This window comes from Microcaecilia unicolor, chromosome 2, assembly GCF_901765095.1.
Source record: "Microcaecilia unicolor chromosome 2, aMicUni1.1, whole genome shotgun sequence".
NCBI classification, from domain to species: domain Eukaryota; kingdom Metazoa; phylum Chordata; class Amphibia; order Gymnophiona; family Siphonopidae; genus Microcaecilia; species Microcaecilia unicolor.
The window spans coordinates 559,629,437-559,645,538 of NC_044032.1; the positions used below are offsets into that span (position 1 = coordinate 559,629,437).

General features: G+C 45.4%; 1 protein-coding gene across 1 annotated transcript in view; it reads right to left on the reverse strand.

Annotated features, from left to right (window-relative positions):
* The window catches only part of LONRF1 (LON peptidase N-terminal domain and ring finger 1), a 90,877-nt gene that overhangs the window by 59,508 nt on the left and 15,267 nt on the right, over positions 1-16,102 (reverse strand). Inside the window, exon 3 of the mRNA XM_030191430.1 lies at positions 5,566-5,688. Coding sequence (XP_030047290.1) covers positions 5,566-5,688 — 123 coding nt within the window. The remainder of the gene's footprint in view (positions 1-5,565; positions 5,689-16,102) is intronic.

Genomic DNA, 16,102 nt, shown 5'->3' on the forward strand with positions numbered 1-16,102 from the left:
TCCACACCAGACATCATTGCGGAAACCCAGGCCAAAGTATCGGCCTGCTTATCCGACATTGCTGCCTGGATGTCCAACCGCCACCTGAAACTGAACATGGCCAAGACCGAGCTTATCGTCTTTCCACCACAACCCACTTCTCCTCTTCCTCCACTCTCTATCTCAGTTGACAACACCTTCATCCTCCCCGTCTCATCTGCCCGCAACCTCGGAGTCATCTTCAACTCCTCCCTCTCCTTCTCTGTGCATATCCAGCAGATAGCCAAGACCTGTCGCTTCTTCCTTTACAACATCAGCAAAATTCGCCCTTTCCTCTCTGATCACACCACCCGAACTCTCATCCACTCTCTCATTACCTCTCGCCTTGACTGCTGCAACCTACTCCTCACTGGTCTCCCACTTAACCATCTATCCCCCCTCCAATCCATTCAGAACTCTGCTGCACGCCTTATATTCCGCCTGGACTGATATGCTCATATCACCCCTCTCCTCAAGTCACTTCACTGGCTCCCGATCAGGTACCGCATACAGTTCAAGCTTCTCCTTCTAACCTACAAATGCACTCAATCCACAGCCCCTCATTATCTCTCTACCCTGATCTCCCCTTACGTTCCCACCTGAAACCTCCGCTCACAGGACAAATCCCTCCTCTCAGTACCCTTCTCCACCACCGCCAACTCCAGGCTCCGCCCTTTCTGCCTCGCCTCGCCCTATGCTTGGAATAAACTTCCTGAGCCCATTCACCAAGCCCCCTCCCTGCCCATCTTCAAATCTTTGCTCAAAGCCTACCTCTTCAATGTCGCCTTCGGCACCTAACCTTTATGCCTCTATTCAGGAAACCTACACTGGCCAAATTTGACTGCCCTATTTGACTGACTGTACATTTGTCCTTTAGATTGTAAGCTCCTGTCCTTGTCCGTTAAACTGTACAGCGCTGCATAACCCTAGTAGCGCTCTGGAAATGTTAAAAGTAGTAGTAGATATGGTGCATTTAGGTTTTAGTAAAGCCTTTTTGCTACTGTTCTTCATAGACAGCCAATACATAAACTGAGTGCCCTCAGTATGCGCCCTAAAGTGACAGACTGGGTTAGGAACTGGTTGAGTGGAAGGCAAGGGAGGGTAGTGGTAAATGGAGCTCATTGAGGAAAAATGATTTTACTAGAAGGTTTGGTTCTTGGGCCTGTTCTTTTTAACATTTTTTTGTAAGCAATATTGCTGAAAGGTTGCCTGTTAAGGTTTGCCTCGTTGCGGATGACACCAGAATCTGCAATAGGACAGACACCCCTAATGGTGTGGATAACATGAGTAAGGACCTAATGAAGCTTGGTCTGAAATTTGGCACCTAAGATTTAATGCTAAAAAATGCAGGGTCATGCATTTGGGTTGCAAAAATTCAAGGGAAGGCATAGTACTCTTGGCTCCTTTGAGGGCGGAGTCCACCACCATGGAATTGTGGGGTAACTGAGACCTCATCAACCCAGGCTCACCGTGGATCCGATACTGGGAATCAGTCTTCTTCCAGATCACGGGGGCAGAGGGAACGACCAGTTTCGCATAAGGACTTCCTCAAGTACCTTATGCAAAGGAGACGTCACAGCCTCCTTAGGTGGAGAGGGATAATCCAGGACCTCGAATATCTTAGCCCAGGGCTCATCCTCCACCTTCATAGGGAAAGGAATAGCAGTAGCCATTTCCCAGACAAAAGATGTAAAAGAGATACTCTCAGGAGGAGACAGTCTCCTTTCAGGTGGAGGGGATGGTTCAGAGGGAATCCCAAAAGACTCATCGGAAGAAAAGCATCTGGGCTCTTCCTCTGACTCCCACGAACGCTCTTCAGTATTGGAGAGCACTTCCCTAAGGGAACTCCAAGACTGAGCCTTCTCGACGCAGAGGATCGACGTCCTCAATGGCAATGTCGAGAGGCCAACGCCCGCATGGACTGAGGTGAAGCTTCCTCCACGACGTCAAAGGGGAGTCGACCTGGGTGGCAACTATGTGCAGCAAGATGGCACAGAAGGCGCAAGTACCCCCGATGCAGAAGCAGACTGGCGCAGCAGTCCTTCCAGAAGTTCTGGAAGCAGGGCCTGGATGCGCTTGCCAAGAGCCGCCATCGGAGAAGGCTAAGGGGCCAGTGGAGCAACTGGTGGCAGAATCTGCTGAAGTTCAGGAGCAGGTACTGGGCTGTCAAGAGGCCAACAGACCGCAGTCAAGACACCGCTCCCCCGCCTGTATGGCGGGGGAGCGGTCCTCTCAGTGCCGGCACTTCTCGGGTGCCGAATCCCGACACCCCAGAGCTCCCAGCACTGTATGTCGAAGGAGATCGGTAATGGTGCTTCTTCGCCTTCGCTCGATGCCCGTCACCAAGGCTCCTCGGTGCCGACGTGGAATCCTCATGTCTCCTCTGACGATGGTCGGTCCCGGGAGGCCTGAACAGCAGGAGGCCTTGAGACAGGTAGAGACCCACTCTACACCTCACTGCTCCCAGCGCGACTTGACCTCTCAGCAGCTAATTACCTGTGCTCCTGATGTCGATGCTTCCCTTGATATTGACGGTGCTGACCTCAGTACCGATGCAGACGTCGAAGGCCCGGACCGAGCCCCAAAAGGTTTCTCGCATTGGGCTTCTCGAGCTACTTGGGTCCACTTCTTCATACGAAGACACAGAAACAAGTAGCTGGGCTGTGGTCAGGCCTAAGGCACTTGATACACCAAAATGGGTATCGGTACCTGAGATGGTCCAGTTGCACCGAGTACAATGTTTGAAGCCGCTGAGTGTCTTCGATGACATGGAAGGAAAAATGGCTCCGGCAAAATCAAAAGACTCGATTGTGCCATAAAAGGGCACAAAAATAGGGAGAAAGCCAGCCGCGTTGAAAAAGAAAGAAAACTTAAAAATGGGAAAAAAAACCCCCCAAAAACTGAGGATTTAAAGAATGATTTTTTTTTTTTGAAAAGCCAAGTCAAAGATGCGAAAAATGCTACCAAAAAGACGACTCTTCTTGGGCCAGAACAAGGAGCACAGGAGGAACCTGCCGCACCTTATCGTGGAAAACGAGAAACTGAGGTACACGCTCGCGCAGCAGGTGGAAAGTCTGCCGCGCATGTGCGTGCGTGCACGCACACCAGAAGACTCTAGCAAAGTTTTTTGCTATGGCAAAATGCCGGTTACCGGGCAGATGCAGACGTCAACCCACTTGCGAGTATATTACAGCCTGCTTGTCCTTGGAGAATAACAACTTTTTCAGGTGAAGCAGAAAGCCTTTGAGGGAATTTGTGGGACCATTAGATCATGAAGGAGCAAAAAGGGCTCTCAGGGAGGACAAGGCCATAGCAGAGAGAATGAATGAATTCTTTGCTTTGGTCTTTACAGAAGATGATGTACGAGATCTACCTGTACCAGAAATGGTTTTCAAGGGCGACGATGCAGAGAAACTGAAAAATCTCAGTGAACCTGGAAGACCTACTGAGCCAAAATAAACAATTTAAAGAATAATAAATCACTTGGACCAAATGGTATACACTGCAGAGTACTGAAAGAACTCAAATATTAAATTGCTGATCTGCTGTTAGTGATCTGTAACCAGTCATTAAAATAGTCAGTGGCCAACCTAAAATCGATTATTAAAAAGAGTTCCAGGGTGATCCAAGAAATTACAGACTGGTAGTAACAAGAAAAATAGTGGAAACAGAATAAAGTCACAGAACTTAGACAAACATGGTTTAATGGGACAAGAGTCAGCATGGGTTCAGCCAAGAGAAGTCTTGCCTCACGAATGTGTTTCATTTCTTTAAAGGCATGAATAAACATGTGGATAAAGATGAGCCAGTTGATGTATATTATCTAGATTTTCAGAAACCTTTTGACAAAGTTCTTCATGAGAAACACCTGAGAAAATTAAAAGTCATGGGATAGAAGGCAATGTCTTTTTGTGCATTAGAAATTGGTTATAGGACAGAAAACAGAGGGTAGGGTTAAATGGATATTTTTATCAATGGAGGAGGGTGAATAGTGGAGTGCCACAGGGCTCCGTACTGGGATTGGTGCTTTTTAACATTTATAAATGATCTGGAAATCAGAACAAGTGAGGTGATTAAATTTGCAGATGAGAAAATCAAACTTGTCAAAACACATGCATACTATAAAAAATTGCAGGAAGACCTTAGGAAACTGGAAGACTAGGCATCAAAATGGCAGATAAAATTTAATATGGACAAATGCAAAGTGGTGCACATTAGGAAGAATAATCTGAAATCAGTTACCTGATGCTAGGGACCACGTTGGGAGTAGATACCCAAGAAAAAGATCTAGGTGTCATTGTAGACAATACACTGAAATCTTCTACTCAGTGTGTGTTGGCTGTGGCCAAAAAATGCAGATAAGATGCTAGGTATTAGGAAAGGGATGGTAAATAAGACCAAGAACATTATAATGCCTCTGTATCCCTCCATGGTGTGACCTCACCTTGAGAATTGTGTTCAGTTCTTATGTCTTTGGCTAATATATTCTATCTGCCTGGTGGGGGAGGAAGGACAATTTGATCAGTTTTCTAATCCAGATAGTGTTCTCTCTCAATTTTTTGAGTCTTTACAAGGTGTTACTTCTACATGAGTCACCTTGTTAGTTACTTTCCAGACTGAGTTAGAAAACAAAATAATTTTGAACTTGTATTTTCCTAAAAAAATTTTTTCTTTACTTTGTAATCAACCAAGAACATTTTCCTTGAGTTAGATAGGTAGACACAATGGAGACAGAAGGCTCTTTTGTTGTTAAAGCCCTAAGACTTGGCTGTGGGTGCCTCTTTTTCCCTAAGGTTTTTGTGTAAATGTTTGATCACATATGGGATGTAACAAGTTGATTCTATACATTTGGAAAATTCTCTTAAATATAAACCACAGTCAAGATAATATTTCATCAGCTTTTTAGAGTTGAGGAAGTAGGAGTTTAAGATTCTGTCTTCTTCCTCCAGGGATGCCAGAATTAGGAATACTTGATTTTGGAGAACTTTCTTTCCTTCAAGCATTAGACTCTCATGATGTGGGCTAGCTATAACAAAATTCTCTCTTGTTTCATGATTGATTGCAAATTATATTGTAAGAACTTTACAAACTTAAAAATGGAACTGTGAGCAAGTCTAAAATCTTATGTCATTATTTTACCCTTTTTTTTAATGGAAGGCATGTCTAATTACTACCCTTTTGTAGTTTTTTTTTTTTTTTTTGGGGGGGGGGGGGGTCCTATAAGTGCCCATTAAACAGTTTTTTAAAAAAAATATAACAAGCACCATCAGCCAGCCTCCCTTGCTTCTTCCAGTTTGGGTAGCTTGCTTTTGCCCAGGGACAGTTGAGAGAATCCTTAACCCACCTACTAGGGACCCTTTATTTGTGTTTTGCGTACATAGGAAGAGTGGTAGAGGAATGTGTGATTTTGGACCCAGACACCAAAAAAGATTTTGTACCCACCTCACGAGCCCCTCTCTCTTCCGAGTGACAACTGGCAATACTTGAGATTTTAAAGGACACTAAAAAGGTCTCATATCTAACCCTGTTTACAAAATTACACATTACCTTTTCCACTGCTAGCTTTGCTGGTGCAAAATCCTCATCCAAAGCTAAGCACTGAAGAAATAATTGCAAGGAGTCATCCACAAAGCCAGTGTCTTGTAACACCTTTGCCTTCCTGAAGTAGCCCTAAGGAAAACACATTTTGATTTTGATGTTAATAAAACCACATATAAAAAAGCTTTCCAAAAATGATTCTCAAAATTAATCAAAAACAATAAAAGGTGATCTACATTAATTAGCTTGTACTTGTGAGAGTATTAGATACACTCCTTACTGTGAAATTGTTGACTTTTTTCCTAGTTTTAATATTAGAAGTTCAAACAGTTGGGTTAATTCTGTTTGAAGTCACAAAGCTTGAAATTATAGTTGTGTAACTCCCCTATTGTAGTAGCTAGGCAGCTGCCTAGTAAACCCTCAGAAGTAGGAATGGATGCTCTTATTTGTTGGCTGAGGGACAGGGCCAGGACTGGAAAACCCTGCAGGCTGAACAAGCAAAGCATCAGACTTATATACTCCAATAACTAAGTCCACACCAAAGTATGTGTGAATCAAAATTCTTTACTGAAAATTTATTCAACCAATAATATAACAGTTTCACTTCCATTACAAGTGGTTAACTATATACACAGTCCTCTCTCCTTCAGAAGCACAAAAACATTTTACACACCTCTATTCCCAGACCTTCCTCATTGGATTAGAGATGGTCACACACACAGTTCTTAAATGCTGTTATCAGTATGCAAGATGTTTAAAGCCATCAGGTAGACTTAGAGGCATATTTTCAAAGCACTTACAAAGTTCCATGGAACTTTGTAAGTAAGTGCTTTGAAAATACGCATCTTAGTGACTCTGCTGAAAGATGTTCTGTTCCTTCAGTGTCCTTTTTACACAAGGTACTCTGGATGAATGTTTACCCCAATTGTAAATTATTTCCCCCTTCTGCTCTGGATGGTACCTGTCCTGCAGGGGGACCTGGTTGGGATAACATTAACCCCAGAGAACGCCTTCTCTTTCCTCTAGGCAAGGGGTATAGAGGTTCCCCAGACCTCCACAATAAACAAGCCTGCAAGTTCTGATACTTGCCCTTAGTCTCTTCTGTAACCAGTGCTTTTTTTGTAGGAAAAAAGGTGCCAGTACTCATTATGGGTGGGGTCACCATCTATGGCTCCGCCTCCTGTGGTAGCCACACCCACAGTAGCCATGGCGCATATAAGCAGTATCATTAAAAATACTACACCAGTATAGGAGCAAAAAATAACTTGTGATTTTTTTTTCCATTATAAATAATTTCTATAAACTGTTACAGCTCTAGTATACCCAGTGCAAAATAAGACAGCAGATGTAAATTTTCAAATTGGCTATCTTCCAAACACTAAAATGAAAATAAAATGATTGTTTCTACTTTTGTCTGGTGACTGTTTTTCTGAACATGTTGGTCCCAGTCTCTGATTCTGAAGCTCTTTATCTGATCCCTTTAACTCTGTTTCCATGGCTTCCGTTCCATTTATTTCTTTACTTTCCTCCTTCACTTCTTGCCCTACATCCATAGGTAAAAGCTGGGTCCTCTGCGGATTTGACTGAAGGAGGTACAGAGTGGATCCAGCTTTTGCCTATCATCCATGTGCAGATTTTCTCCTCTTTTCCCTTTCCCTCACCTTGTCAGTATGCATCTCGTTCCTCTCTCCATCACGTCCAGCATTTTTCCTCTCTCCCTCCATCCATGTCCAGCATTTCTCCTCTCTCCTCCCCTCCCATCCATGTCCAAAATTTCTCCTCTCCCCTAAATCCTTGTGCATCTCCTCCTCTGTCTTCCCTCCCCTCCATCAATGTCCAGCATGTCTCCTCTCCCCCTCCCCTCCATCCATGTGCATCTACGTCCTGTCTTCCCTCCCCTCCATCCATGTCCAGTATTTCTCCTCTCTCCCTTCCCCTCCGTGTGCATCTTTCCTTCCCTCCAACATTTCTCCTCTCTTCCCTGCCCTCCACTCCATCCATGTCCAGCATTTCTCCTCTCCCCTCCATTCATGTGCATCTCTTTCCTGTCTTCCCTCCACTCCATCCATATCCAGCATTTCTCCTGCCCTTCCATCCATCCATGTCCAGAAACTCTGCTCTCTCCCCACCCTCTCTTCCCATCCATGTCCAGATTCTCCTCTGCCCTCCCATCTGTGTCCAGCGATTCTCCTCTCTCCCCTGCCCTCATGTCCAGCGATTCTCCTCTGCTCTCCCCTCCCATCCATGTCCAGCGATTCTCCTTTGCCCCCTATCCTCCCCTCCATGTCCAGTAACTCACCCCAGGCCTCCACCTGCCCCCTTTTAAGCCCCCGTTGAGTTCCAGCGCCCCAGCCTTAGCTTCCCAACAGCCCTACCACTCCCCCACGACACGTTTAAATCTTTTATTATTTTGTTTTACGTGAAGTCGCAGCGCCGGCGTTAGTGAGAGGACCAGGCTCGCCTCCTCCTGCCTTCCCTTTGTTCCCTCTCAGTGTCCCGCCCTCACGGAAACAGGAAACTACATCACAGGAAGGCGAGACACAGAGGGAACGAAGGGAAGGCAGGAGGAGGCGAGCCTGGTCCTCCCACTAATGCCGGCACTGCGACTTCACGTAAAAAAAATAAATAAAAGATTTAAACGCGTTGCGGGGTGGTGGTGGGGCGGAAAGCAGGGCTGGAGAGCTAAGGGCGGGTAGGTGAGCCTAGGAAAAAAAGGTGCCGGTATGCTGTACCGGCGCAAAAAAAGCACCGTCTGTAACTGTCCTATTGCAAGTGCCTTTTAGGTGCTAACCCGTGAAGATATAGAAAAGCTAAACTTCATTTTGGGTTATCTGCTGCAAGCGTAGCAAGAAGGCGTCTCCCTTAAAGCTGAGGGTCAGAGACAGGAGATGGAACCTAAGACAATTTAGGGGAGCTGGAGTGGGCATATATAAACCTGGTGGGGGGCTCCTGCTGCCACCAGACCCTTCCCCTTGCTTAACATAAAGCACTCCTCTATTTCCATCATTTTCCAGAGACTGCACAACTGTTCTATACAGTTCCACTCCTTTCCGGAACCTTCTGGTGCCTTCCTGACAAGTGTAGAAACACATGAGTTCAATCAGAGGCCACAGATAGAATGGGCCTCAAAGCTGCTTATTTGGTGCTGGGAAAAAGAATGAGACAGCTTCTTACTATTGCTGGCTTGCCCTAAAGAGACATTACACTTCAATATGGTTACAGCATGAGAAGTTCAAATCACGGTTTTTCATGTACCATTAGCATAGAACCTCAAAAGTCATGACAATAAGCTATTTCCAGATTTTTTTTTTAATCGAGCAATTAATAAAAGACTCGCGTAGTGGTCTTTTTTCATTTGTGGTCCCTACGTGGTTTCCATAATGTGCTGGAGTAGCCTAATGGTTAGTGCAGTGGGCTGAGATCCTGGGGAATTGGGCTCAATTCCCACTACAGTTCCTTGTGACTCTGGGCAAGTCACTTGGCGGGTTAAGTAACCCTCCATTACCCTAGGTAGAAAACAGATTGTGTGCCCAGTACGGACAGAAAGTACCTGCATAGAATATGTAAACCGCTTTGGTGTACTACAGAAAGGCAGTATAATCAACTCCATGACCCTTTATCCTTTTTAGAGGCTTGATTTTCATTGAGCAAATTATTCACACGTTGTTTATATATTTTATTATACCTTAGGTACTCAGTCTTGACATTTAAGGATTTGATTTACTGATTATAGATCATTATTTTTGCAACTGGATATTACTATTTTTGAACCTCATTCTTCATAAAACTTTACTTTACATATTTAGTTTAATTTTTTAGTTTACCCTGAAGAGCCAGCAGTGGAAACACTGACTCAGGAATGAATTAGGTACTACCTTATTCTGCTGAATTTCTCATGATGTTACAGCTGGGTTAGTGTCCTTAACTGAATTGGATAGGACAGGATTTGAGTGCAGGGATAAGCAGCCACTAACTAAAAATGTTGCCAATCTTGGAGGTCTCAAACTGATGTAATTTCTGAATTAAAAAATAAAGTTATCTGCCTGACTTTGTCAATTGTGTTCTTGTTACATTGCTACATTAGAAATAGGGATTTTTATTAGCACTATATTAGATATTCAAAAAAGGGGAGGAAGGCTAACAACAATACATTTAAAGTCACAGCACTTGCAGGTTGTTCTTTAACTATCCTAGTTTTCCATCTTACTATATAGCAGGGCTTTCCAAATCTGTCCTGGGACCCAGGGCCAGTCAGGCTTACAGGATATCTATAATAAATATGCATGAAAGATCTATAAACAATGCAGTTTCTCTCATGCATATTCACTGTTGATATCTTGAAAACTTGAACAGCTGCAGAGGCTAGAGGACAAGTTTGAAAAGTCCTTCTCTATAAACTGACTCAACAATTAGGGGGTTGGATTAGATTGAATTGCTTGGTATAAGTTGAAAGGCAAAAACAACCAAAAATTGACCAGAGTCCTTACCTGTAAAAAGAGAACAAGTTAAATATATTTCAAGGAGATCTTAATCTTAGATCCGAGGTGATTCTAATGAGAACCATGCGAGACTACATACCTAATGGATGAACTGAGTATACCTCAAGCAGCAAGCAAAAAGAACTATGCATAGGCAATCAAGACTAGACATGCTAGAACTACCACCTAATTTATTTGTACATGTTCCACCGGGGGGGGGGGGGGGGGGGGGGGGGGGGAGAAGACCTTCTGAACCCCCTAATTTTTTCCAACAGAATATGAAACTCCTAACAGCAAAAACATGCTGGGAAATATTGTGTCAAAGCCAAAGCTACCACCCCAGCTAGTACTTCTGCATTTCTCCAGATGTATATCCTTATCCACAGTGAGGAACTGATTCAATATGAAAGGTGCCTACAGGAAACAACTAGAGGAACTGAGAGGTCGCAAGGCTGAGAAGCATCTGTAACAACAAGAACTACAAGATGACTAAAAGCATTTCATCAATAATGGGAACTCCAGCAGAGAGGAACGCAAAACTCAACTACAAGATATAAATGAACACAGAATACCAAACTAAGTAGAACCAATACGAGATACTCCTTTTCTTGAACTGAAGGACTGGTATGCAGGCATAGAATGAATGGAACCAGAACTCAAACCCAAAGCTGCAGATTAAGCACCACTGTGCCTAGAAACTGAAGTGTACATGTGATTGGTGACACGCTTCTCAGAGGTACAGAGGCATCCTGTCTGTTGGATGCAGATCCAAGACATTACAGAGAGCTGCAAAGACTCAAGCCTACTATTATCCAATACTGTTCATCACAAATGATACTGCAGATGAAAATTAAATGTGGACAAATATAAAATGATGCACATTGGAAGGGATAAGCCGAATCATAGTTGCCTAATGCTAGGGTCCACCTTAGAAGTCAGCACTCAAGAAAAAGATCTAGATGTTACTGTAGACAATATGCTGAAATCTGGCGGGAATCTTCTGCCCAGCGTGTGACAGAAAATCTTCTGCCCAGCATGCAGCAGTGGCCAAAAAAAGCAAACAGGATGCTAGGAATTATTAGAAAAGGGATGCCAAATAAAACCAAAAATATACTATAATGCCTCTATTGCTCCATGATGCAACCTCACCTTGACTATTGCATTCAGTTCTGGTTGCCGTGTCTGGAAAGAAAGAAAAAAAAAAAAGATATAGCGGAATTAGAAAAGGTTCCAAGAAGAGCAACCAAAATGATAAAGGGGATGGAACTCCTCCCATATGAGAAAAGGCTAAGAAGTTAGGGCTCTTCAGCTTGGAAAAAAGACGGTTGAAGTCTACAAAAATCCTAAAATGCTGTAGAATGAGCAAAAGTGAATTGATTTTTCACTGTTTCAAAAAGTGCAAAGACCAAGTGACACTCAATGAAATTAAATAGAAATATTTTTAAAACAAACAGGAGATGTTTTTTTCACTCAAATAGCAGCTAAGCTCTGGTAACAGCATTTGGCACATCCAGGTTTTAACAATGTTTGGACAAATTCCTGGAGGAAAAGTCCATAGTCTGCTATTGAGATGGACACTGGGGAAACCACTAGTTGCCCTGGGATTGGTAACATGGAATTTTGCCAGGTACTAATGACCTGGATTGGCCACTATTAGAAGCAAGATACTAGGCTAGATGGACCATTTGCCATACTGGATCAGACCATTCTTAATGTTCTTAAATGATTTTTTGGCTCTGTGAGAAGAGCAAACCAAAGAGGTGTGCAGGTGGTATTCAATACTCTTCGGACACTTGGCAATGATAAAGACTGAGGCAGAGCTCACATTCTGGAGTCAGATTTATGGTTGAGTGTTTCAGCCTCCTAGACTATGGGTTGATTTTCCAAGGGCTGCTGAGCAGAAATATTTATCAGTCAAAAAAAAAAAAAAAAAGGGTGAAGCATCTTCCAGAACAGACTTGTTAACCTGCTGAGGAAAGCATTAAACTAGAACAGTTAAGGTGGGTGGACCAAGTTCTTAACTTAAATACAACAGTATACACTTGTACAGAAATGGAACATGGGAAAACCTGGGAAGGCACGTAAACTAATACCATAACAGAAACATTTGAATTCTGGTTTCTTGATTTACAACCCATTTTCTATAACTACCAGGCAACTCCAAATCAGCATTTGCTACTACCATACTCAACCAGAATTCAGAAATAAATCCATAGAAACATTATGTAAAATAAAAGTGATAAAGCTACACAATTTGTATAAATATAAAAGCCTGGATTTAGTGGTGGTCATTGAAACCTGGTATAGAGAGAGCCATGACTGTGACATTGTTAATTCCAGGTTACTGCCTATTCAGAAAGGACAGGGTAAAAAAAAAAAAAAAAGGGAGAAGAGTAGCTCTATATACTCTTATGACAAAATATTAACATAATAGAACTGCAGACCTATGAAGTTAAGATGACACTAAGGGCACCCCCCAAAATACCACATCTGGCTATGCCCCTTCTCTGTAGAGCTGAATTGGGGCTATCTGCTTATTTCTATGCAGATAAGAACATATTCTCATAGTTTATTTCACTGGCTCCTGATGTCTCTGCTCTTGAATCAGACAACTCAACGAGAGTGATTTCTGTACACCCTCCTGAAGAAACGCGAGGATAACCGATACCGAAGCCGCTGACAATCCCGAACTTGCACACCACAAATCGAAGGTACGCCACACCCTAGCATAAGCTATTGAGGTGGATATTTTCCGAGCCTGAAACATCGTAGTGATAACCATGTCCGGATACCCTTTCCTTCTCAACTTCACCCTTTCAAGGGCCAGGCCGTTAAGACCAAAGGGGGAGGGATCCTCCATCATTACTGGTCTCTGCAGGAAGAGACCGTCCTGCGCCTGGAGCCGGAGAGGACGATCGAACAGGAGCCTGACCATATCCGCATACCACCCAGGGACGTCTGGGCCAATCCGAGGCCACCAGGATCATTCGACCGGGATGACTGGTAATGCGAGTCAGTAACCTGCCCACCATAGGCCACGGGGGAAAGGCATAGAGCAGGCCCCTGGGCCAAGGTTGTAGAAGAGCATCAATGCCTTCTGAGCCCAGCTCTCTTCCCCTGCTGAAGAAACGGGAACCTTCGCATTGAATGCGGTGGCCAGTAAGTCCATCACCGGCATCCCCCCAACGGGCAGCTATCTGATCGAAGGCCAGAGGGGAGAATGTCCACTCCCCCGGCTCCAACTGGTGGCGACTGAGAAAGTCCGCTTGCACATTCTGTGACCCCGCTATATGAGCTGCCGTCAAGTGAGAGAGGGGTCTCTGCCGAACGGCAGATCAGGGCCACCTCGTGCGCTAGTGGTGCACTCCTGGTGCCCCCCAACGGTTCACATAGGCAACCACCATCGCATTGTCCGAGAGAACTCGAACTGGGCAACAACAGAGAAGAGACAGAAACTCCCGAAGGGCCAGACGAATCGCCCGCAACTCCAAGTGGTTGATGGACCAAGACGCCTCCGTCGAGGTCCAAATGCCCTGGGCTGTCTGTTGGAGGCAATGAGCCCCCCAACCAGAGAGCGACACATCCGTGGTCACGATCTTCCATTCTGGGGTTTGCAGAGGAATGCCAGACACCAGATTCTTTTGAATGAACCACCAGTGCATGATTGTGTGCAGATGGGTCGAACATGGCACCCGACCCTCGTAATCCTCCGAGAGAGGAGACCAACGGCTCAGAAGGTGCCACTGCAGGGGGCGCATGTGAGCTCTGGCCCACTTTACGACATCCAAGGTGGAGGCCATGGAACCCAGAGCTTGTACGTAGTCCCAAGCCCGCGGGTTTGGAGTTTGGAACAGAGCTCGCAACTGACCCTGCAACCGCTGGGCTCGAGCTGAAGGAAAACTATCCCTATTTGGGTATCGAAGCACACTCCCAAGAATTCCAGCATCTGAGAGGGTGTAAGGCTGCGCTTTGGGAAGTTGATCACCCAACCAAGCGATTGAAGCAACTCGACCACTCTGTCAGTTGCCCGTCGACTCTCCTCGAAAGAAGACACCCACACAAGCCAGTTGTCTAGATAAGGATGGACTTGAATCCCTTCCTTTCTGAGATAGGCCGCCACTACGACAAGGACCTTGGAAAAAGTCCGAGGTGCTATGGCTAGGCTGAAGGGAATCGCTTTGAATTGAAAATGACGACCGAGCACTGCAAAGCGAAGAAAACTCCTGTGGGGAGGCCAAATTGGAATGTGTAAATAGGCCTCCCCTGGCTGTACCACTGCGATCACTGACCAGAGGGTTTCCACGCGGAAATGCCGAACCCGTTAAGGTCCTGTTGACACACTTGAGATCTAGGACGGGTCGCCAAGAACCACCCTTTTTCGGTACCACAAAATAAATGGAGTATTGACAGCCCACTCTTTCTGCTTGGGATACAGGCTGGACGGCTCCCAGTCGTAAGTTGAGGAGGGTGTGACAAACTGCCCGCACCTTGGCGGGAGATTTGCAAGGCGATTCCAGAAACGAGTCTACTATCGGATGAGCCAATTCCAACTTGTAGCCGTTTCTGATAACCTCCAAGACCCATCCGTCGGATGTTACCCTGGTCCACTCCACAAGGAATAGGGACAGCCTGCCTCCAATAACTGGCTGGAGATGGACCAGGGCCCCCTCATTGGGCGGACCTGGCTGCGGACTGGTTTGTTACCGGAAAGGAAGGCCCGCCTATCACCTCGAAAGGGCCGAGGTCTCTTGAGAAGACCTTGCTCTCTGAAAAAAGAGGCCCCGCGACCTGGACGGTAACAATGTGCATCCCTAAACTTGGGTTTAGGTCCCACCGGTCGCACAAATTTGGACCTGTCCTCCAGGAGGCGCTGGCCCTTAGAGTCACCAAGGTCCTTCACAATCTGTTCTAGGTCTGTCCCAAACAAAAGCTTTCCCCTAAAAGGAAGCCTTGCCAACCGTGACTTAGAGGCCACGTCTGCAGCCCAATGTCGCAACCACAGCCAGCGACGCGCAGTGACCGCTAGGGAAACCTCCTTCGACGAAGCCCTCAAAAGATCATAAAGAAGATCCACAAGGAAGGCTAAACCGGACTCTAAGGCCGGCAAAACAGCCATGCAGTCCTCCGGAGAGAAGGCTTTCTGTACCCACAATAAGCATGCCTGCGCTGCATAGGAGCCACAAACCGAAGCTTGAAAGGGAAAGGGCAGCTACTTCAAAGGACAGCTTCAAGCAAGTCTCCAACTTATGATCCTGAGGGTCCTTGAGCGCCGTGCCACCCTTTCACAGGGAGTGGTTTTCTTAGTCACCGTTGTGATTAATGAATCCACCATAGGAACCTTCAGCAAGTCTAAGCCAGCAGCAGGCAGCGCGTAAAGACACGACATAGCTCTAGCAACCTTAAGCCCACTGTCTGGCGTATCCCACTGGGCCGAAATAAGGATTTTCATGGCCTCATGCACATGAAAGGAACGAGGTGGGCATTTGGTGCCAGACATAATAGAGGGCACCGGACCTGTTCCCCCTGACAATTCAAGGGCTGAAATGGCCAAAACCTCAAAAGCCCTAATAATCTGGGAGGGAAGCTCTTCCCTGCGAAAAAGGCGGGCAGCTGTCGGGTCATCCCCCTCCTCAGAAGGCAGGGTGACCTCATCTGCCAAATCCAATGATTCTGAGGGACAGCCTGGAGATAAAACCAGGCCATCTGTGTCAGATGGTTTGAGTGAAAATAAGTTGTCAGCTGGATGTAATAGTCCTGTTTGGCAAGTAAAAGAGCAGACTGGAAGGAGGTCAGCAAGAATTAGAAATGTATAAAGTCAACATGGGCATGGGATTTCAGCCAAAGGCGTTCGGCAGAGCAGGCACAGGAAAGTAGGTAGCGGATTCTAGAGGTCAGCCAAGGCTGGGGTTTGGTACGTTTTACAGAACGGGGAATGGGAGGAGAAAGAGTTTCCAGAGCAGATGAGAGAATAGTATTATAGGAAGAGACAGCCTCATTGACAGACTTGGATAATGTAGTGGTAGAGAAGAGATTTGAAACATTGGAGGACAGAGTAGAAGGGTCAATAG